Genomic DNA, 22,772 nt, shown 5'->3' on the forward strand with positions numbered 1-22,772 from the left:
GTCCGGATTTGTGGTTTGAAGGGCTGTGGCTCCAGCACCACAGGGCACTAGTGTGAAAGGGTCGGTCACGAGGGAAAGAACCTATAACCCGTACACCCTGTCTTCGGACGTGTTGGTATTCATGGGCACTAGCTGGTGTCCGAGTCAAAATAGCACCGAGGCAATCAAGCCTTTGCCCATGTATTTCTCAGCTTCCTCAATGGAAAACAGAAGCGGCCAAGTGCTTTCTATTTATACCAATGCCATAGGACTTATCGAACTAATTCTCCACAAAAACCAGAAGAAATGGAGTAATAGGCCTACCTTCCCGCAGGGCAAGAATGGACAGGAGACTGCCAGGGACCACCCCCTCTGTGTAGTAAGTGGGTTTACATAGCAAATGCTCTTTCTACTATCCTCTCCCTCTAATGTATCCTAGCCAGGCTTGCTCCCTTGTATTTCCTGCCAGGTCCCCAGCAGGCCCTTGGGCCTGGAATTGTAGGACAAGAACGGTTTCTTCCATTTTTCAGTCAGCTGGAAGGGTTGTACAAAGCCCCTTCTGTAATCTGAGGGATCAAGTGTGCAAGGATAGGATCATTCCTAGGGTTAAGAGTCATAAAAGCCCTATGTACAGAGATGAAAAATAGAGCTTTCTTTTCCAAATCATACACAGTCTTGCCAAGCACTGCATTCCAAGATATGCAGACCAGGACCTGCTAAACTAGTTCCCATTATCTAAACAGGGCATTTGAAGGAAACAAGGGGCAGGTGGGGTAGGGAAATGACAGGTAAAAGAGCTAAGTAAATTTCAAAAACAGAAATATACAATTTGCAATTAAGGAGGGAAAATTAAAAATACTCAATAAGCCTGGGCCTTGGGTAGATGCGGGGTTGCCTTTTAGAAGTTAAAAGATCCAATCAAACAGCTGAAAGCTGAGGGTCTCAATGTAGGCAGACCAATCAGTACATTCCAGCTGAAGGGCAGGCTACTTAGTATAGAGGAGGGGGAAGCTGCCTGGGTTTCATAGGCAAGAGCACAGAATTCAATTCATGATGTCTGCTAGGGGAACCTGACAAGGCCTGATGACTGGTACTAAAAGTGTTCTGATAGGGGCGCTTGGGGGGTGTTCAGACAGTTAAGCTTCTGACTTCAGCTCAGTTCATGATCTTGGGGTCCTGGGATGGAGCCCCACATCTGGCAACCCATTATTCAGTGGTTAGCCTGCCTCTCCCTATGCCTCTACCATTCCCCCTGCTTGTCTGATCATCTCTCTCTCTCTCTCTCCCCGCTGTCAAATGAATTTTTTTAAAAAATCTTTAAAAAAAGGAAAAGAAAAGTGTCCTGACAGGCAGAAGATGACAGAATGCAAATATCATGCATGAACTCAGACCACAAAACCAGATATGGGAACTACTATCATTCACTCTATGAAGTGTAATTTTATCACATTTAATACCTTTGAAACTATGATTCATCTTAAAACTGTCAGTGGGCTTTCCCCTTTGTTAGGTGTATATAAAATAATATTTTATATTATAAAATATTTATATTACTATAAATAAATGCGTATTACAATCTACGGTGTCTTAAGTGAAAAATCAAGGATCTCTTTATGTGGAGAGCAACTATATTCTTGATCGTGATTACAGATACCTGCCCCACAGGATCACTGTACCTTATGAAAAGCTGTAATTACAAAAGCGGCTGAAATGTTATACTTCCAGGAAGACTCAAAGTGAAAGTCACAAAATGTTTTAAAAAGCAGTACAAAAATGAGTGGGCACCCTTACAACACCAATGAGGCATGCCACAATCATCGTTCATGCTTCCTTTGTGGTAGGCAACTCTAGACCCTCATCAGGGTAAATTCTTTTACAGAACTAAGTAGAATTAATTGGGAGAATTTACTTCCGGGTGTTTTTTCCCTAGAACTAAGCCACTCAAGCTAAATATAGACAAGTAGTGAATCTTCTCAGTGGTTAACTTAGGAACTGTGGTTCAGAGTCAACTGTACATCTGACACTTGTAATTTAATAATGGATAAACATCCCTGATTAGCTGAAGAAAGGGAATGGAACTCCTGAAAGTTTTTTCTAAACAGAAGCTGGTAAAAGAAAATGAAAAGACACAAGTCTCAAGTTGTACCAAGTTCAGATCTATTATAAAAGGTCACAGATACTCATTAAAGGTGGTGTAAAGTTAGTAAGAATGTCAACCTGCCTGCAGATTTGGTCTGGTCAGTGGCCTTTACTTTTGGGATGTGTTCATGCTTAATTCATTTGGTCCAGAGGACGCTTCAGTGCCATCCAGGCATGGTACCCAAGGAAGAATGAAGGACGCCAAGCTAGTCAAGGGCCCTTCCCTGAAATTTTACAAATGGGGGTTCCAAACTCTCTCCCTCCACCCCAAAAGGGAAGAAAAGAAACTCACTCTTTCCCTGAGGATGGCTCGCTGGAGCAGTACAAGACTGAAGAGATGCCCATGCATACCAAACATGTTCAATAGGAAGAATGAGGTCACCATGGAGAGAGGGAGAGCTAACAGACTGCTTGCTTCAAGGTCCAAGTTCCTAGACACCTGAAGCCTGATTCACCCATATTCTCCTACTCAGTCACCTGAACCTGTCCATATCCTTTCAATCTACGTCAACCAAGGATCCTATTTAAGACAGCAGGGGAGGGTGCCTGGGTGGCTCAGTGGGTTAAGCCGCTGCCTTCGGCTCAAGTCATGATCTCAGGATCCTGGGATCGAGTCCCGCTATGCACTCTCTGCACAGCAGGGAGCCTGCTTCCCTCTCTCTGTCAAATAAATAAATAAAATCTTTAAAAAAAAAAAAAGACAGCAGGGGCAAAATAATGAATAGGTCATGGTGTATTAGAACTCTTCAACCATTTCTCCTCACATCTGTACACATTGTGCACAAATGCTGAGAAAGGGGGTAGGTGGGAGCACAACTACCTCCCATATGAGAGTTGATCGTTATTTGTGGGTTCAAACTGCAAGTCCTCTACTCATTGTTAGTGTGATTTCTGGAGGGTTACTTAATCTCTTTCAAGAGAAGTTTTCTCTCTGCAAAAAGAAAGAATGACACCCAAACCTCAGGCATTATTTATAGAAAGTGCATGTGTTCAGTGCCCTTGGTAAACAGGGACCGTTAATTCTTACTGATGAAAACAGAAGGCCTCTGGTTAATGAGATCTGGGATCTGGAGCACAGCAATTACATTTTGTTCTTCCATATTTGTAACAGTAATTTGTTATAACAATTTTAAGATTTTTCTTATCTATATTCTGGGCTAGTTCATATAAATTCATATAAAATAGAAGGCATTCTCAGCATTCCTTATGGTCAACTTTCCATCACAGCAAGGAGTTCCTGCAGGTTACATGGTCCATTACAGTGACTGAACAAAAAACAGAAGTTAGGGGAACCAAGGTAGTCCAGAAAGTCTAGATGAACTTACATTTATATTTATAAAATTTTAAAAAATATATGCTAAGTCATCAAGCTTAGTCCTAATTTTTGTTCTAAATGGTTTATTATCTATCACTTTTAACATGAAGAGTGCTAATGTTTCCTTTTTTGACCATGAAAGCAACTTATGTCCAGTAAAGGACTTATCATGGCTATTAAATTTTGATTAATATCAGATGAAAACTAACAGAAGGGTCTATCTTATTTAAGGCTATAGTGAACTTGGATAAAAACTCCCTAGCAAGTGACTAAAATTAACGATACAGGAAACAACAGATGTTGGCAAGATGCGAAGAAAGGGGAACCCTCCCACACTGTTGGTGGGAACACAAACTGTGGCAGCGGCTCTGGAAAACAGCATGGAGGTTCCTCAAAAAGTTAAAAACAGAGCTACCCTATGATCTGACAATTGTATTAGTAGGTATCTACCTAAAGGATAGAAAAACACTCTCTGAAGGGATACACATACCCTGAGGTATATAGCAGCCTTATCAACAATAGACAAACTATGGGAAAAGCCCAAATGTCCATCAACTGGTGAATGAATAAAGAAAATGTGACATGATAACCCCCTCACACACACAGGAATATTACGTTGCCATCAAAAAGAATGTAATCTTGCCACTTGCAACGATGTGGACGGAGCTAAAGTGTATTATGCCAAGTGAAATAAGCCAGTCAGAGAAAGACAAGTATCTTTCACTCATATATGAAATTTAAGGCACAAAACAGATGAACATGCGGCGGGAGGGACACAAAAGAGAGGCAAACCAAGAAACAGACTCCCAGCTATAGAGAACAAACTGAGGGATAGTGGAGAGGAGGTGGCTGAGAAGATGGGCGAAGGGTGATGGGGATTAAGGAGGACACACTCGTTATGTAATCACTAAATTTTAAACTGGAAACTAATATTAAGTAGTATCTTGTATGTTAACTAACTGGATTTATTTTTTATTTATTCATTTGAGAGAGAGCGAGTGAGAGCACAAACAGGGGTTGGGTCAAAGGGAGAGAGAGAAGCAAACTTCCTGCTGAGCAGGGTGCCCGATGTGGGATTCCCTGAGGTGAAGGCAGACACTTGGGTAACTGACTGAGCCACCCAGGTGCCCTAACCAACTAGAATTTAAACAAAAACTCAGAAGGAAAAACAAAACTCCCCTGCAACATTTTGGCCAAGGGGAAATCTCTATAAAAGCCTGGTGGTCCAGGATATACATGTGTTATCTTGAGTTCCAGCAGCCATTTGTAGCCGAAGGGATGAGTGTCAACACATCAGTACGGTGGGGTGAAGATGAAGGATTCTCCAGGGACTAGCAGTGTCTTCAGACTAAGTTTTTTAAATAGGAGAGATTAAAACATTACATATTTAAGCATATGTGTGCATATTTAAGCATTGACATATTTGGGAGGAGAGTGAAAGCCTGTTACTTACAGCTAAATTCATCTCCTACCTGATTAAAATGGAACAAAATTCTAAACTATGACAGAAAGCAGATGAATGATGGCTTGGGGACATGGAAAAAGAGGACAGAGGATTATGATAAGAATTTAAAATGTGGGGCACCTGGGTGGCTAAGCCATTAAGCATCTGCCTTCTGCTCAGGTCATGATCCCAGGATTCTGGGATGGAGCCCCTCATTGGGCTCTCTGCTCAGTGGGAATTCTGCATCTCCCTCTCCCACCCGCCCTGCTTGTGTTCCCTCTCTTGCTGTATCTCTGTCAAATAAATAAATAAAAATCTTAAAATGAAAAAAAAAATTTTAAGAAAATGTTAGAAAGTGATGAACATGTGTCTTCTAACCTTGACTGTGGCGAGGTTTTCAGGTGTTAAATACATGATGAATGTATGCTAGTATGCCTTAAATATATGCAGTTCACGGTCTATCCATTTTCCCAAAGAAAGCTGAAAAAATTTTGCTTCAGTCTCACCATAATCAGTAAAACACCACTATTTATATTTCGGCCTATTTCTACTCCCTCCCATAATCTTTTATGCATGGTCAACTTGCTTTAAGTAATTTTTCTTGAAGCAACTTCAGGTTCTGCTAATTATAGTTAACACTGCTTTATAATGTGACCATAAACATTTTATGAATTTAAGGGGCTAAAAAACCCCAACTCCTATTGGTGACCATTTACACTGGTGCGACCACACCTTTAGGATCAAGGACATGGTCTTGGAGACTCCTGTAAGAGAAGCAAGTTCCTGCCATATTTAAAGCTCTGGCTATTGTTCAAAACATGTTCTCCTACCCAAAAAGATTAAGTGTGATGTACATACTTTGTTATTTATCCAAAACAGTGCTCTGGTGTCATTTTAACTGGCCTATTGCTCAGGTGAATATACCTGTGTTGTGTCTGCATTAAGTAACTGGACTGTCCCTTTGGAAGATGCCTGTACTGCTTTCATTCCTTCACCTTTTCATGCCTTCCTTCCTAAAAGGTGTACTTAACTACTGTGGTCTTCTCAGAGTAACTATTTCTCTACCCCATTTTCTAGTAGTTTTGTTTTTGTTTTTTTTTTTATAAAGCAGGCTCCATGCTGGGTTAGAAACCACGGAGATGAAGAGTCCAGTGTTTATTAACAAACAAAGCCATCCAGGTACCCCAGTTATTCTCCACTTAATAATATGCACAAATTATTGGGGCTCCTGACTAGCTCAGTCAGAAAAGCAGGAGATTCTTGATCTCGGGCTTGTGAGTTTGAGCCCAGTATCTGCAATGCAGAGATTACTTTAAAATTTTTTAAAAATGCACAAGTTCACATGTTTCCTGTATCACTTTTTTTTTTTTGAAGATTTTATTTATTTGACAGAGATCACAAGTAGGCAGAGTGGCAGGCAGAGAGAGGGGTAAGCAGGCTCCCCACTGAGCAGAGAGCCTGATGCGGGGCTCGATCCCAGGACCCTGGGATCATGACCCAAGCTGAAGGCAGCGGCTTTAACCCACTGAGCCACCCAGGCACCCCTCCTGTATCACTTCTAATCTTACAATGCTTTTGTGTCTTTAGGTATTTAATCTATATCTACCTTCAGTTTGGGTTTTTTTGGTTTTTTGTTTTTGTTTTTTTTAAATACTGGTCCTGTTCCTTTTCATCTAAGAATACCTTATCTCAGGTTTTTATTCTGGTGTTTGTTATCATAATTTAAATCTATTAAATCTATGCCTTTATCACCTTAGATTAATGTCTTCTTAACTTATTAACAAAACATAAAGCCTATTTACAGAATATATACTCTATTTCTTGGATCTGTCAATTTGCCAGTACAAACAAGCAATATTTAAAAGCTCCCAAATGACTTATTTAGTAGTACTACGAAGAATAAATGAACAGTTTAAAAGACCAATGACTTCCAAATCAAACTTGTGATTTAAAAACTTCCCTGTAGGGGTGCCTGGGTGGCTCAAACGGGTTAAAGCCTCTGCCTTAGGCTCAGGTCAGGATCCAGGGTCCCAAATCGGACTCTGCTCACCGGTGAGCCTGCTCCCTCCCCCCAACTTGTATCTCTGTCACATAAATAAATAAAATCTTTAAAAAAAAAAAAAAAAAGTTCCTTGTAAAAAAAAAAAAAAAAAATCAAAACTCTTTTCTTACCCTATGATCATTCTGTATTTTGGCTTAAATAGATTAAGTGATTTTAAAAAGGGGATGGGGTGGCATGGCACCAATTTTATGTGTATGTTAACGTAACTTACTGCTCCCCCCAAATTTTGTTCTAATTGACTATGTTGTTCCTTCCTTCTCCAGTATTCGTATTAAAAACAGAAATCAGTCTTCATAACATCTTCTGCATTCTTTAATATAAAAGCTATTATGTGGCAACATAAAAATTATGTGATTGGGCTATTTACTTCATTAATATTTATTTCGGCCAACTGCAAGAAGAAATCAAGTGTCTGGGAATGTCTGGATCGCTCAGTTGGTTAAGCATCTGCCTTTGGCATGATCACACAGTCCTGGTAACTGAGCCCTAGGTCAGGCTCCTTGCTCAGTGGGGAGTCTGCATCTCCCTCTGCCTACTGCCCCACCTCCTCCACCTGTGGGCTCTCTCTTCCCTCTCTGACAAATAAATAAATAAAATCTTAAGGCAGGGGGGCGGGGAGACACAGAAAAGAAGAGAAATCAAGTGCCCAAAGCACTTCGTACCCACCCCAAGCAGTGTCCTTTCCTGGCATTTCAAGGTCACTTCTTTACCCCGAGGGGAACCCCTCAAAATCTCAGTATCATCATCCTTTCCATTGCTTAGTGACCAACAAGAGGAAAAACACCCGTAGATTGACACACAAGTCTCATTATCTCTTTATATAAATAAACAAAAGCATGACCTGGGCTAGACAGTAGCTGCTTTTCCTACGGCTCACACGAAACAAACTGGATCTTCAGGCAGTGATTTCTGGAACAAAACTAACTTGTTCTCAAGCTTTACCTCAACTTCCCTTCTCCCAAAGGCATGTGCTGGCATTAGAGAATAAACTCAGAGGGAAAGAGGGGCCATGTTTTTTCTACCAACACCCAGGGGACTCCTCCTTAACATGTAGGAACCACTCTACTTTCATTAGAGGGCTCCCAAATAGTCTCAGGAAGGGACAATGTATTGAGAACCTTGTAAGAACATTCAGACAGAAATGGGTAGCCAATCCTACCCCAACATTTAGATCACTGACTGAGTGTAGGTTCTGAAGAATTATAACCAAAAGCCACAAAAGCATACCCTTCTCTCTCCCCACACACTCTTAGTTATGCAAGGACATTCAAGAAGTCAATTCACAATTCATGCAGTTGATGTTTAGCGCGTGTGCCTGGATGTGGCCATGCAGATTACTAAACACCCAATATCCACCTGCCACTTGGCTCCTCCACTCAAAATGCCCATCAGGCACCGTAGTACCAACTCACATTTGAATTTCATCCGTGGTTGTTTGTTCGTTCATTCTTTCTTTCTTTAAAAGATTTGACTTATTACTTGACAGAGAGGGAGTTAGAGATCAGAGAGGGAGAAGGAGAAGTAAACTTCCCGCTGAACAGAAAGCCTGAATAGGGGCTCGATCCCAGGACCCCAAGATCCTGAACTGAACCAAAGGCAGATGCTTAACCGACTGAGCCACCCAGGCGCCCCCTGGGTGTTTTAACTACTCACACAGCAGACTCTCCGCTAACACTGACTTTGCTGTAGGAAGTTAAGTACTGCAGACAAAATCTTCTGCACATCAGCTTCTCTCTTCTTTCCACAAAAAGTTCAAATTTCCACCTCCCTGAGAGTCCATCATTTTAACCACAGATCTCTTTAAGGTTCTAGCAAATTATGACACTCACTTTATTCTCCAGAGGGGCAGATCCCAGGAAGCAGAGAGCATCAGCAATTCTCTCAGACATGGCTCAAGGACCTGAGTGTGCTCGATCTCCAAGGAGAGAAAGGGACTAGTACCACAATCTGGGGGGAAAGACCCAGACACAGCAGGTCTTTATGCTCCCCCAGGTGATGCTGACAGCAGCCAGAGCCCAAGAGACACCAGCACCGTAAGGCAACTTGACCAGGGCCTGATGGCGGTGGGATAAAAAGGGAAGCCACAAGCCACTTCATCCACGGGGACAAATTCACTGAAATAGGACAGAAATAAAACTGCACTAGTGGGGATGCTGAAAACAAGAATTTATAAGCAACCAAGAGCCACTATGAAGGCATGAAAAAGAAAACAGGCCACTTTGGCTTAAGAATATGCCAGAATTAGCCACTGCAGAAATACAGACTCTCAAATATGAGAGTTGACAAGAGTTGAATATCAGACAATCTGACTATTCAGAAAGACTACCTCAGTATCATGTGTAGAATATGGTAACTGGGGGCACCTGGGTGGCTCAGTGGGTTAAGCCTCTGCCTCCAGCTCAAGTCATGATCTCAGGGTCCTGAGATCAAGTCCTGCCTCAGGCTCTCCACTCAGCAGGGAGCCTGCTTCCCACCCACCCACCCAACCCCCCGCCTACCTCTAAGCCTACGTGTGATCTCTTCTGTCAAATAAATAAATAAATAAATTTTTTAAAATGATTAAATATAATCTTTTTAAAAGAATATGGTAACTGGGGTGGCCTGGGTGGCTCAGTGGGTTAAGCCTCTACCTTCGGCTCAGGTCATGATCTCAGGGTCCTGGGATCGAGTCCCGCATCGGGCTCTCTGCTCAGCAGGGAGTCTGTTTCCCTCTCTCTCTCTGCCTGCCTCTCCGTCTACTTGTGATTTCTCTCTGTCAAATAAATAAATAAAATCTTAAAAAAAAAAAAAAAAAAGAATATGGTAACTGTTGAGAAACTTAATAAAATCTACACCATCCTTCTGCTCCTTCTTTAGAGCATGTGATCAATTTTTCACCATTTCTCAAAAAAGGGGGATCTTATTTTTTAAACCATTCACTTATTCAAATACTCTAAGAATGTAATTAACAGTTTTCCATTCAATTTTTGCTCAACAATTAGCAATGTTTCCTGATTTTCAACCTTTATCCTACCAGATAAGGAAAACATCTCATGACTTTTTTCCCTTCTTAAAACCTTGTCACCTGGACCAAGAGAGGATTTTAAATCATTTCAGGCATGCCACCACTTGACTGTAAAAGAGCTACTCTATGCCCCAAAGTTACACGTGTCCCTTCCTGACCCCAAAGGCACAAGGACTCAACAGAAGCAAAGGTCTCAGTTACCAGATGGGACTTCATTACTTAGGGAAGAGTTGGAGATAAACTTTTGCTGCTCCCTGAATTTTCACCGATAAATAAATCCATCTGAACAGCAGAGGTCCCCTGTCTGGAAAGCACTAAGGACCCAGTCTTTCCACAATGCCCACTTGGTATCTGGGCAAAGGGCTGGATGAAAAACAGGCAGATGACGTGGTGGGGGCCCAGCCAAGCATCTGGCACAAACCCTTTGGCCACACCCCTCCCATTTTCCCCAACTCTCCACCTCCCCAAGGGATTACTCTGCGGGGGTGTCCCATGAATTCATTTGGGTCATTGTTCCATGGCCCCCACACACTGGAGCCTGCCCAATAATCTACAAATGCCATCTAAAAGGGAGCAGGAAAGGTTTTCTGTGCAAGAAAGAACAAGGGAAACCGGTGAAGGGTGGGGAAGAACTGACCTGGATTGCCTGGCGGCCCTGCTGCGCGTCGGCCAGCAGCTGGATGGTAAGTGCCCGTGAGTCCTGCAGCGCCTCCTGGAGGTAGATGAAGCTGTGGCCCCCATGCCGGCCCAACGTACACTCACGACAGATGGGCACCGAACAGGTGTCACAGTACAGATGCAGCACCTGCAGACCAGAGGGCATACAGCCATTAAGGAGAGATTCGGGACTAGCAGGAAGGGGCAGACCCTGGGTGCTCTGTGGATTCCAGACCCTCAGCCAACTCATTCCCAAATTCACAAGCACATACCCCTATAGGAAGAGGGAGCAGTGCAATCAATGTGAGCACAGCTTGCCCTCCCTTCCCACCTCCTTTGGGCCAAAATCAAGGAAAAAAACAGCCAATGCCGTCTGTCCACTCCAGTTTCAATTAGAAGTGTAACTGAGACACTCCAAAGGCAAAGATGAAATAAAACAATCCTCCTGCCTAAGAAATTTTCCCAGTATCTCAGATTAATTCTCCAGGAAAGCTCTAAGATTGTGTTTCCTTGGTCTGAGACTGGGGGCCCAAATGAAAAACCTTCCAGAAAAATCTGTCTTGCCACCCCAGCCTCTGGGTTGGCAAGAAACACGGCCGGGAGCCAGAATTAACCACACTTACACCACAGCTTGCTGCTACTCTCCCCATCAAGGAGACTAGCGCAAAGTGCAAAGCTCGGTTCTCCCAGACACTCAAGCAAGCCACAGGCTTCAGCGTCTGGAGCGAAGGCAGATAGTGGTAAGGTCAGCCAGCTTCTTGTCTTTCTTCTTCCTGCCAAGTTGTTCCAAGGAGCCGACCCTGCCAGGCAGCCCGTGCTGACAGAACTGCTTTATGCAATGTTCTGTATTTCCCTGGGGCCCAGCATGCAGGGAGGGGAGAAGGTTTGGCTCGAGACGTCCACCTGCTGATAAATGAGAGCTCTCAAAAGCAAAAGCTCCTTGGCGCAGAAACTGGGCCAGTCTAGCTGTATCCCTCCACAGAGTGGAGCACTCAGCACCACTCTCTGAATGTTTACAGGATTGCTTTCAAAGAACAGTGCTTAAATTTGCCACTGGTACACCTGGGGGTGAGGGAAAGCCAGCCAACATGCAACAGGCAGGAAAGTGGTGTCCGAGGGGCTGCCTTCCCATACACAATACGCTTAATCCCCAGATGAAGACAAGGGGTCATGACGTCACAGGGCCACACAGCAAGCAGGGGCAGAACAGGGAAGCCTATGCGAGCCTTCTGAAGAGCTGGTTCCAAGACAAACCGGACACCCACTCTTAAGAGCACTAAGCTTCTTATTAGGTATCCTGGAGTCCAGGGTATGAGACTTGTGGCAAGGTGGTTCTGTGGGACAGAACAGGTGCTCACCCTGGCCCAGAAGCAGCACAGTGTTACAGGACTCGGAGTGGGGAGGGACAGCTGCAATGTTCCCATCAGAAAGACCCACACAGAAAGGTGCCTGGCCAGGAGTGAGAATGCTGCTTCTCTTCTCTTCAGGTTATTTGAGAGCACGTGCTATGGTGGGAGGGTGGGGGAAATCTCAAGCAGACCCCCCACTGAGTGCAGAGCTCTGATGGGGTGAGATCATGACCAAGCAGACAATGACCTAGGCGCCCCCCCCCTTTCAGGTTATCTTATTAACTAACCAACACGTTGGCACAGAATATGTCCACTAGGAGATGAGCTCAGTCCACTCAGGATTCAGAGTTAAAAGGGAGGTGAGGGATTTCGCATGGGTTATGCTTGCTTCTCTAGAAAATTGTGGATTCAGAAATAGGGAAAAGATTTGGGATATTATGTTCCTATTTCTAGGAAATGGTTCTGATATGACGGGTTTTCTGGGCTCCACATTTTAAGAGGGAAATAGGATCAGGTTTGTGACAGGAGTAGGACCCCTTGTCTAGTCCAGTACTTCCCTAGCAGCCTCGGGAGACTGAAAGCTGGTGACAGTAATTTGCCTTCAAGACCAATCATGTTTGGGGACACAGAGAGAGGATCTCAAGCACTCAGCGTGGAACCTGACACAGGGCTCAATCCCATGACATAAGCTAAAGACGCTTAACCCACTAAGTCACCCAGGCACCCCAAGACCAATTGCTTTTTTTAAGAACAGGTTCACCATTTAATGTTCATCTAATCTTTCTAATCTGAAAAAGCTAAAATTCTCAAGCTAACCTTAAATACTAATCAAAACATGCTGATCTGGATAAACCTGAACGTATTCCTGGACACTCCCTTTACAATGTGGTGCTCCTGTTTCGACACTCAGCCCCATGCCTTCCCTTTGCTCCCTCCATTTGTCAGGGCACAAAGGCATCAATCTCAAAGCTCTGGGGAGGTGCGAAAACCTCCCATGGGCAGGTTTCTTTTAAATCAGAATGGAACATGTCTCCAAACCTTCTGTCCTCTGCCCCTGCCAAACAGCTAAGCCATCTCCTCTTGTCTCTGTGTGGAATGAGTGGAGTCCTCTTGCTTTCTTTCATCTGTGCAAGCGTAACAGCTCTCAAGTGTACAGTGAGTGGCGAAGGGCCTGAGGCTCTCAGCCCGAGCCTGGCACCATCTGCCCATGGGGAAATCTATGCAGTCATGGGACTGGGCTTGTCTTGTATGTGAGACACAGAGGTCTGGCCAGGTGCCTCAGGAGACCACCTCCATCCCTGAAATCCCAGGAACTCAACACCACAAACCAAAAGTCTCTGAAATAATTCTGGGCCAAGAAGGAAGCCAGGCACCAGCTATGTGACTGCGAGGAACCAAGGAGATTTTTCTGGGTTTTAGGTTTTTACAGTCCAGAGCCTGGATGATGACGTGCGTAGGTGGTAACCTACAAATGGTAGGTTTTAAAGTATTCTGCAGAGGAAGTAGCCAGAAAAGAAATCCTGGTCAGAATGTGTGGCAGCAGGGTGCCCCAAGCCCATGGCACTGGGCCCCTCGAGATAGATACCTCTCAAGTGGGCAGTGGGGTCTCTGGATGCAGTCTTGCCTGGCATCATTTCACAGGACTGATGCAACTCTAAATGCCTAGAGCACACTGGGATTTTGGAGGTGCCAGTGCTCTGCAGTTCCAGGAGGACTGTAGGGACACCACACTGGTTAACAGTAAAAAGCTATGGGTGAGTAAACAGCATAGCACCAGTGGTGTTTATAATTAATAAACTATTGACTTTTAGGGAGCGCCTGGGTAGTTCAGTGGATTAGGCCGCTGCCTTTGGCTTGGGTCATGATCTCGGGATCCTGGGACTGAGCCCCATATCAGGCTCTCTGCTCAGCGGGGAGCCTGCTTCCCCCTTTCTCTCTGCCTGACTCTCTGCCTGCTTGTGATCTCTCTGTCAAATAAATAAATAAAATCTTTTTAAATAAATAAATAAATAAACTATTGGCTTTAAAAGAGGGGCGCCTGGGTGGCTCAGGAGGTTAAAACCTCTGCTTTTGGCTTGGGTCATGATCCCAAGGTCCTGGGATAGAGCCCCATATCGGGCGCTCTGTTCAGCGGGGAGCCTGCTTCCGCCTCTCTCTCTGCCTACCTGTGATCTCTGTCAAATAAATAAAATCTTAAAAAAACAAAACAGGGCGCCTGGGTGGCTCAGTGGGTTAAAGCCTCTGCCTTCGGCTCGGGTCATGATCTCGGGGTCCTGGGATCGAGCCCCGCATTGGGCTCTGCTCAGCGGCGAGCCTGCTTCCTCCTCTCTCTCTGCCTGCCTCTTTGCCTTCTTGTGATCTCTCTCTCTGTCAAATAAATAAATAAAATCTTAAAAACAACCAGTGTCCAGAAACTGAAAATATGGTCAATTTTTATAAACCATCTAGCTAAACTTGGGCATAAAACTCTGGGAAGATTTCATTTCCATTTGGAAGCTCCCTATCTCCTCTACCTGAAATTTCTAAGGACAGAAACCAACAGTTTTGGAGCTTGTGAAAACAGGGGCCATAGGTAAGGGTACACATAGGTGCAATTCTCTCTGTAATAGCTGGAAGATTGTTTTAAAAGAATAAACTGGAACCCATGTCCTCCAAAGGGCTAGAAACGTGGCAGAGGCCATGAACTGTGGCTCCGGAAAGGGGGGGGTAGGAGTGCTCCTCTGGCAGCAGGAATTCCAGCGCCTGGACCTGCCTGTTTGGGGCTTCCCGGGCAGATGCAAGACCCGCCCCCTCCAACGCCCCTCCCCCCTTGCCTGGCGACAATCTGGCTGCCCCAGCTGAATGGAGCAGGCTTGACCTCTGACCTTGCAAGTGACCACCCTCTTCCCTGCCCCCAGCTCCCAGAACGCCCCACCCTCTGCCTTCCTCTCCCATAATTTCTAAAATACCAGGCACAGACAAAGACCTAGGAATGTGGGCCCAGCAGGAGAGGAAAGAGGGAGGGTAAAGAAAAAATAAATAAAAATACCAAGTTGGCAAGTTGACCTTAGCCAGTGCTTAAATAAAGTGCTCTGTTAGTGAACAAGACTGTGTATGCGTTCCTGGAATCTACTTTTTATACTACCTGTGATCCAACAAGGAACGAACACACACACATACCCAGGGGACTCCTATATGAGAGAGCACACCATGCATCCTGAAAGAATGAGCCTCCAGTTTTAAATAGAACTATCCACATCACTGAAGAATGTCAACTGAAAGGACAGAGAGACTCCTCGTCATCAAGATGCCCTGATGGAAAACCTTTAACGTGTTTGAGGTCCCTTCAAACAACCGAGGACATTTGGCCTCCCACAAACCCAGGCCTGGACAAAAGGAGGTCACTAGCCACGCAGGAGGGTTTCTAAGCTTTCCACTATAGAAACAAAGTGGAGGATGGCGGGTGACAACCAAAAGTCTTACCTGTGTCTGCCACCCTGAATGCTCTCTCCTATTAAAAGAAACCCAAAGCACTAAACCAAGTAAAAGGAGTACAGTCCAGCCAGGACTAGGTCTATAAAATCACATCAAAACCAGGTTTTACTTGACTTAGGGAAAATATACAGAATGCCAGTGCTCCAAAACCATAGTCCAAATCAAAGGAATAAGTTCCTCCTGCCATCAATGGCCACATGCTGCTCCAGAGCGGTGACCTGGGGGCCGGAAAGGGGTAAGAAAGGAATCTGTACCTGGGCATACACAATTACTACCAGTTCCAGTCGGATCTGAGCTGAGGACATGTTAAGGGAGAGGGAGGGGCGAGATGTGCTGAAGCATTAAAAAAAATTTTAGGGGGCACCTGGGTGGCTCAGTGGGTTAAAGCCTCTGCCTTCAGCTCAGGTCATGATCCCAGGGTTCGGGCTCTCTGCTCAGCAGGGAGCCTGCTTCCTCCTCTCCCTCTCTCTGCCTGCTTCTCTGCCTACTTGTGATCTCTCTCTCTGTCAAATAAATAAAATCTTTAAAAATTAAAAATTAAAAAAAATAATTAAAAAAAAATTTAGGAGGGTGCCTGGCTGGCTCAGTTGGTAGCATGTGATGATCTCAGAGTTCTGAGTTTGAGCTCCACAGCAGGTGTAAAGATTATTTTAAAATAAAAACTTTATATAAAAAAAAACTAGGGAACATATATGTATTTTTATGCAAAATGAATTAAGTGTAATAGTTTTTAAAAATCTCCCATTTCTCAACTCAATGTTTCTACTTTTTAACAAAACCATCTAAAAATACGTCACATTCTATATTCTGAATTTTCTTCAAGACACAAATACAAGTACGTTATTATACCAGCCTTTTTGCAGTTAACTGTATTAACTTGGAGAGTGTTCTGGATCAAGCCGCCCATGGATATACCACAAACTTACTTATTAGTAACTGCTGATAAAATTTTAAAGCCATTTCCTTATTTTTAAAAAATCTCAAGCAATGTTGTATTGCATTATCCTTGTTCTTTATACACCTCCATTTCTTTCCATTTGGCAATATATACAATTGCTACCATCACCTGGTGAGAGAAGAAAAATACACTTGGTAAGGGTGGGTAGTAAGGATTCTCAAACTTTAAGTCTGGTCAACCTCCACCGAAATAAAAAAGAAGGTTGTCAAGCACCAGTTTCTTTGTTCCGGACAGGACAAAACTCACACAAAAAGCCAGCAGGGGGAAACCAGATGAGATGGTCAATGTTGAAACTGGGAGTGAAGGTCCACTTCTGCTTGGCTGGAAGGCTTCAGTGGACACGGAGACTGAAAAGAAGCCCAGAGGAGGTGCAATAAAGCCAGCCTTGGGTTTGGTATCCTCAGTGGCTGCTAAGAAGATTGTCCCAAATGCAGAGGCAGGGGTGGCGCAGCAGCTAGTTGGGGGTGTCTCTAGTGGTGGATGGTGGAAGGTGTCCAGAATAAAAGTAACACTTATTAGTCCCAGAGGGTATTGTTCAAACATCCAGTGACACACACTTTGAGGTCCCATACAAATCCACGACGCCCTTTCTGGAGTTCCAAAATCCAACAGGCTCTGGAAACCGAAAGAGTTTACTTAAGCTATTTGGCAGCAAAACCCAAACAAATATGAAAATGACTTATGACTTTTACCTACACCACTGAGTGTGAGCGTTTAAGCACATGATTGGAGAAAGGCTAATACTCGTTATTTTGTGGTGCTGTTCCTTAATATATATGTATATGCACAATATTAACTTTCTAAACTAAGAAATCCTTACATGTCGAGGCACATCTGACCGCAGGGTTAGGGTAAAAGATCTGGGCTGCCTATTTGGCCAGCTAGCTGAATCAGATTCATTCCCAAGCTAAATTAAGTCAAGACTACCTGGTGGTGGAGTGGGGTGTCCAAGTGCTTTGCCCCAGCCAAACCAGGGCCAGAGCAGCCTACTCAGCTCCAGACCAAATGTTTAGGCTCGATGGACATGGCAAACTTGAAAAAGAAGGGTTGAAAACAGAGAGAAAACACTGTCAAGCTCTAAGCTCTAACAGCTTCAGACTCAATGCAGCAGCTGGTACCAACAGAGTTTCTGGACCACTCCCAAAGCCATATCAATGTTCCCTTCCGTATTTATTTTTTTAAGCAATCTCTATCCCAATGTGGGGCTAAACTCACACCCCCCTCCCCAGAGTCACATGTTCCTTGGACTGAGCCGGCCAGGGGCCACGTCCCTCCCCTTTTAGGAGGAAATTTCACACCTTCAATGAACACTGTTCCCTCTCTTTCCAACACCAACTACCACCTTAGCAGTACCCCAACTCACGAGGCGTAGTCAAACTCTTTAAAATTTTTTTAAAAATAAATAAAGAAAAGCTCCTTTCCCTCCCTATCATCTGTTTTCCTGCTATGGGACCAGTCCCAAAGCCCTAGAGTTAGGCACATGGATCCCCAATGTTATGTTCTAGCAACCCTGCCATGTTCCGGTATCTCAGGGACCTCATACTCACTGTTCCTTCTCCCTGGAAGGACCTTGCCTGAGCACACAGCTTTCGATACGGATATACACAAAACCAGAATCACTACCTTTTAAAAACTAAAAACCTTTTTATAGGCACAGATAATTAGATGAGTAAACTGTTTCCAAACTGAATGAATTTGGCTGAGCTTACTTGCAGATTTGATAAAAAAAAAGAAATAACCCAATTTATAGTCCCAGAATGTCAGAGTTACTAAGAAGTATCAAAGTGAGCTCATCCTGGGAGAAAACCCCTCTAGCACTGCTTTTTAAAGATGAAACCCCAGAGAACAATGATATCCTGGGAACCACAGCATACAAGGCCTTCCGGTTTTGCCAGAGTCACAGACAAAACAGGTTCATAAATTCTTCTTACCATAGCCATCTCCTTTTGTTTAAAGCTGAGGGTACATGGGACTCCTGGGTGGCTCAGTTGGTTAAGCATCTGCCTTCTGCTCAGGTCATGATCCCAGGGTCCTCGGATCAAATCCCACATTGGGCTCCCTGCTCAGGGGGGAGCCTGCTTCTCCCCCTGCCTGCCACTCCCCCTGCTTGTGCTCTCTGACAAATAAAATCTTAAATAAATAAATAAATAAAATCATAAATTGGTTAGTTAATTAATTAATTAATTAAAGCTAGCTAGCTAGCTAGCTGAGGTATATATAGCAGTAGACCTGACTCCTTAAAGGGCCTGTCAGAGACAAAAAAGGATGACACAGTGGAAGTTGTTTTTCTGGGCTGGAAAACCCCCCAGGTGAGCTCTAAGGGGAGGGTTGGGTTAGAAAAGAGGCATGTGATGGGCATTTGGAGCAGGAAAACAGACATGCAGAAGAACAGCAGCTCCTCCCACACTGGGCTACAGTTTGCAGTTCTCAGAGCCTTTGTGAAGTCACAAGAAGACACAATTTAATTTTTTTGCTTCTTTTAGAAAATATGTATATTTATTTAAATAATCTCTCCTGGGGCGCCTGGGTGGCTCAGTGGGTTAAAGCATCTGTCTTCCTTTGGCTCAGGTTAGGATCCCAGGTCCTGGGATTGAGGAGCCCCACATAGGGCTCCTCCGCTCAGCAAGAAGCCCGCTTCCTCCTCTCTCTCTCTGCCTGCCTCTCTGCCTACTTGTGATCTGCCAAATAAATAAATATCTTTGAAACTGATTAATAAATTAATCAATCCCCACCCCCCCCATGAGTGCCTGGCTCAAACTCATGACACCTGAGTCAAGAATCACATGATCTTCGGAGCCAGCCGGACATCCCTAATTTTTTAAAGTATTAATCATGAGGTCACTAAACACTATGTGTGAGACACTATACATGGCACCTCTGGGGGTGCGGAGTGGGGAAGGCAGCCAAGCCTCTGTTCATCCCATTTCTCCTCCCTGGAAGAGTCTCCCTGTAGCAGCTCTATCCTTAGTCCAGACAGAAAGTCAGGCTCTGCCCCCAGCGACAATGAGGGCAGGACATTTATGCCCTCCTAGAGCCTGCCTCCATCCTGCTTCCTCCCAGCCTAGCACAACTGCTGATAAACTCATTCTCCAGAGTCTGCCCCTGGGGAACCCAACCTGGGAGAGCTCCCAGGCTTCCTGGACTATTTATTCATTTGTCTCCTGGTCAAAGACTCTGGTTTTCAGGCAGAGCCCTGTTATCTTTGCCCGCCCATGCAGCCTAAGGCACATTCCTGGTTTATCACACCCACCAAGACCCACAGGGTTTACTGACCACTGCCTGGAGCTTCTCCCACACTTTCTGAAGGTCTTAAGAAGGGCAATCAAGGAGTATCTTCTTGATGCTGGCAAGTGACACATCTATGCTCAGGGGTTCCCCCAACAGATCAAGTTACATTACATGAAACTAAGTGGCATTTTGAAACATGCCAGACGTGTGGGGCTCCTCGATGGCTCTGTTGGTTAAACAACTGCCTTTGACTCCGGTCATAATCCCAGGGTCTATGTCAGGCTCCCTGCTCAGTGGGGAGCCTGCTTCTCCCTCCCTCTGCACCTTTTCATGCTCGTGCTCTCTCTCTCCGCTAAGTAAATAAAATCTTAAAAAAGAGAGAGAGAGAGAGAACAAGTGAAAATTGCCCCCGCCCCAGGGAGGTCAGGGAGGTAAGGGACGGGCAGAGGGAGAGAGAGAGAATCTGTGAGCAGTCTGACAAACCCAGAGATCATGTGCTGAGCTAAAATCAAAGAGTTGGACGCTTACCTGAGAGCCACCCAGGCATTCCCACAATTGTGTTTTTGGATTACTGCCTACCAAACATAGTTTTAATAAACTTTTTTTTTTTTTTAAAGATTTTACTTATTTGACAGTAGGCAGAGAGAGAGGCTGCCAGAGAGAGAGGAGGAAGCAGGTTCCCCACTGAGCAGAGAGCCTGATGCGGGGCTCGATCCCAGGACCCTGGGATCATGACCTGAGCTGAAGGCAGAGGCTTTAACCCACTAAGCCACCCAGGCGCCCCGAGTTTTAATAAACTTAAATAAAACTGGAGTATTTAAAAATTCTTCCAGGTCAAAAACAGAAATAAAACTTCGGTACCAAGAGAGAAACAAATCATAGTATATCTACACGTTTTTTCAGATTCAAGCATTTGAAAAGATTATGCTTGCCAGGGAAAAGCCAAAATCAAAAAAGATTATACTATTAAAGGGCGCCTGGGGCTCAGTGGGTTCAAGCCTCTGCCTTCGGCTCAGGTCATGATCCCAGGGTCCTGGGATAGAGCCCCATATCAGGCTCACTGCTCAGGGGGAGCCTGCTTCCTCCTCTCTCTGCCTCCTCTCTGCCTACTTGTGATCTCTGTCTGCCAAATAAATAAATAAAATCTTAAAAAAAAAAAAAAGGAGGGGGGCACACTTGTGATGAGCACAGGTGATGTATACAAGTGCTGAATCACTATACTGCACACCTGAACCTAACACCGTACGTTAACTAACGGGAATTACAATTAAAACTTAAATTAAAAAATTTTAAAAACCACACTTTTTAAAAAAAGGGACAAGCTAGGTATTAAGAAAGGGTGGTACAGAGAATTTCAGTTATCTTCTAATAAGTTATAAACTGTTCAAATGTATTTCTAAAACTTCAATAAAATCAGAACTGTGGAGGGACGCCTGGGTGGCTCAGTTGGTTAGGCAGCTGCCTTCGGCTCAGGTCATGATCCCAGCGTCCTGGGATCGAGTCCCACATCGGGCTCCTTGCTCCGCAGGGAGCCTGCTTCTCCCTCTGACTCTGCCTTCCACTCTGTCTGCCTGTGCTCGCTCTCGCTCTGACAAATTAATAAATAAAATCTTTAAAAAAAAAAAAAAAAGAAAGGAAAAAAAATCAGAACTGTGGAAAAAATAAAAACATACTGCATAATTACACTCCCCCCCCCTCCAAATCCCAAGTAAGTGAGGGAGAAAAATCCTCCCACTGACAACCTGGTGTCCATGAGTGGGGTCTAGAGCCTAGACTCAAGTGGTGCAGCGCTCTTCATAGCTACAGACCTAAAAAATACTCGTGGAGCCCATGTGGGGCTCCAAAGGCCCCACATAATTTACTTGTAAGAGGTTATTATCATTCTTCCCACAATCTTCCCATTAGGTATTATTTTTCCTTTGCCTTCCACTGTAAGTATTATCTTAAGTTCTATCTCACGAGAGGCAAGAAGAGTTGGACTAACTCCCCAGAGGTTTTGAAAAAAATAAGAACTCTGAGCCCGATTTACAGTCCCACGGGCAGCCAGTGGTCATACAAAGCCTTATGGGATCCTCAGTGTCCCAGCCGCAGCCCCAGCTTGCATCCGACCTCTGATGGACTGATGAGTGGCCCATGCAGCTTCTAGCAGCAAATAAGAGAGCTGTTCCAACGCGGAGTTCACTGCCCATGTGAATTATGGATTTTTAGACCAGACAAGAAAAAATAGATTTTGACATAGATGCACAGCTTTCCTGTTGCCGACAAGGTCACAACACGCAGAGTTTTAATCTGGACCAAAGTAGGTGGTGCTTAATATAATGGCCAGACTCTGTAGGTGGCCATGTAACTCAGCCCTCACCTCTTGGACAGTGGGCAACATTGTGCACCTGAAACCTTTTCACTCCCTGGAAGCAAAAGGGGTTTCAATTGCCTCTGTGGCTGAGATCACGTGGACAGGAGAATTTTAAGTAAACACACTCATCACCTGGGGGAAACTGTCCCAGGGAGGTAAAGAGAAATAAAGACTGAGGTAATAACCAAAAAGAAAAAAGGGGGAGGGGGCTAAACATTACTAGCCATATTTTCTCCTTCCAATACAACAAAAAATTTTTCTTTTCTCTCCCCATTCTAGCAAGTTTTGTATTTGCGTAGGCTGGACTCCTAAGTTAATTACTCTGCCCTGAGTAAGAAAGGTCCAACTCTGGCCTTCCTGATGGTCCAAGGTTACAGGGTCACATTCATGGACAATTTTAAGTTCCTTAACTAAGAGATGCCTCCAAATCAAGAGGTTAACCAAGTATTTAATTGCTGCAGAAATTTTGTTTTGATCTGGACTTGTCTGTCAGGTATTATCTAAACTGGGCAAGAAACAGGGGCGCCAGGGTGGCTCAATCTGTTGACGGCCTCTTGGTTTTGGCTCAGGTTATGACCTGGAGAGCATGGCTCAAGCCCTGTGAGTGGTGTTTCTGAGGTCCACATTCCAGAAGGGGCTCAAGACAGCTCTCTAGTGCAATGGGGTGGGGGAAGGCCCTGGTTGTATCAAGAAATGGATGTCCTTTTTAAGCCCTCTTCATGTTAACATTTGTTAGGAGGCTATTAATTTTTAAGGTTTTATTTATTTATTTGACACAGAAAGAGAGAGAGAGAGAGAGATCACAAGTAG

General features: G+C 44.4%; 1 protein-coding gene across 1 annotated transcript in view; it reads right to left on the minus strand.

Annotated features, from left to right (window-relative positions):
• The window catches only part of TRIM71 (tripartite motif containing 71), a 68,275-nt gene that overhangs the window by 9,366 nt on the left and 36,137 nt on the right, over positions 1 to 22,772 (minus strand). The window contains exon 2 of the mRNA XM_045089073.1: positions 10,581 to 10,748. Coding sequence (XP_044945008.1) covers positions 10,581 to 10,748 — 168 coding nt within the window. The remainder of the gene's footprint in view (positions 1 to 10,580; positions 10,749 to 22,772) is intronic.

This window comes from Mustela putorius, unplaced genomic scaffold (genome assembly GCF_011764305.1).
Source record: "Mustela putorius furo isolate JIRA1106 unplaced genomic scaffold, ASM1176430v1.1 tig00003834_pilon_pilon_pilon, whole genome shotgun sequence".
In the NCBI taxonomy this organism is placed as follows: domain Eukaryota; kingdom Metazoa; phylum Chordata; class Mammalia; order Carnivora; family Mustelidae; genus Mustela; species Mustela putorius.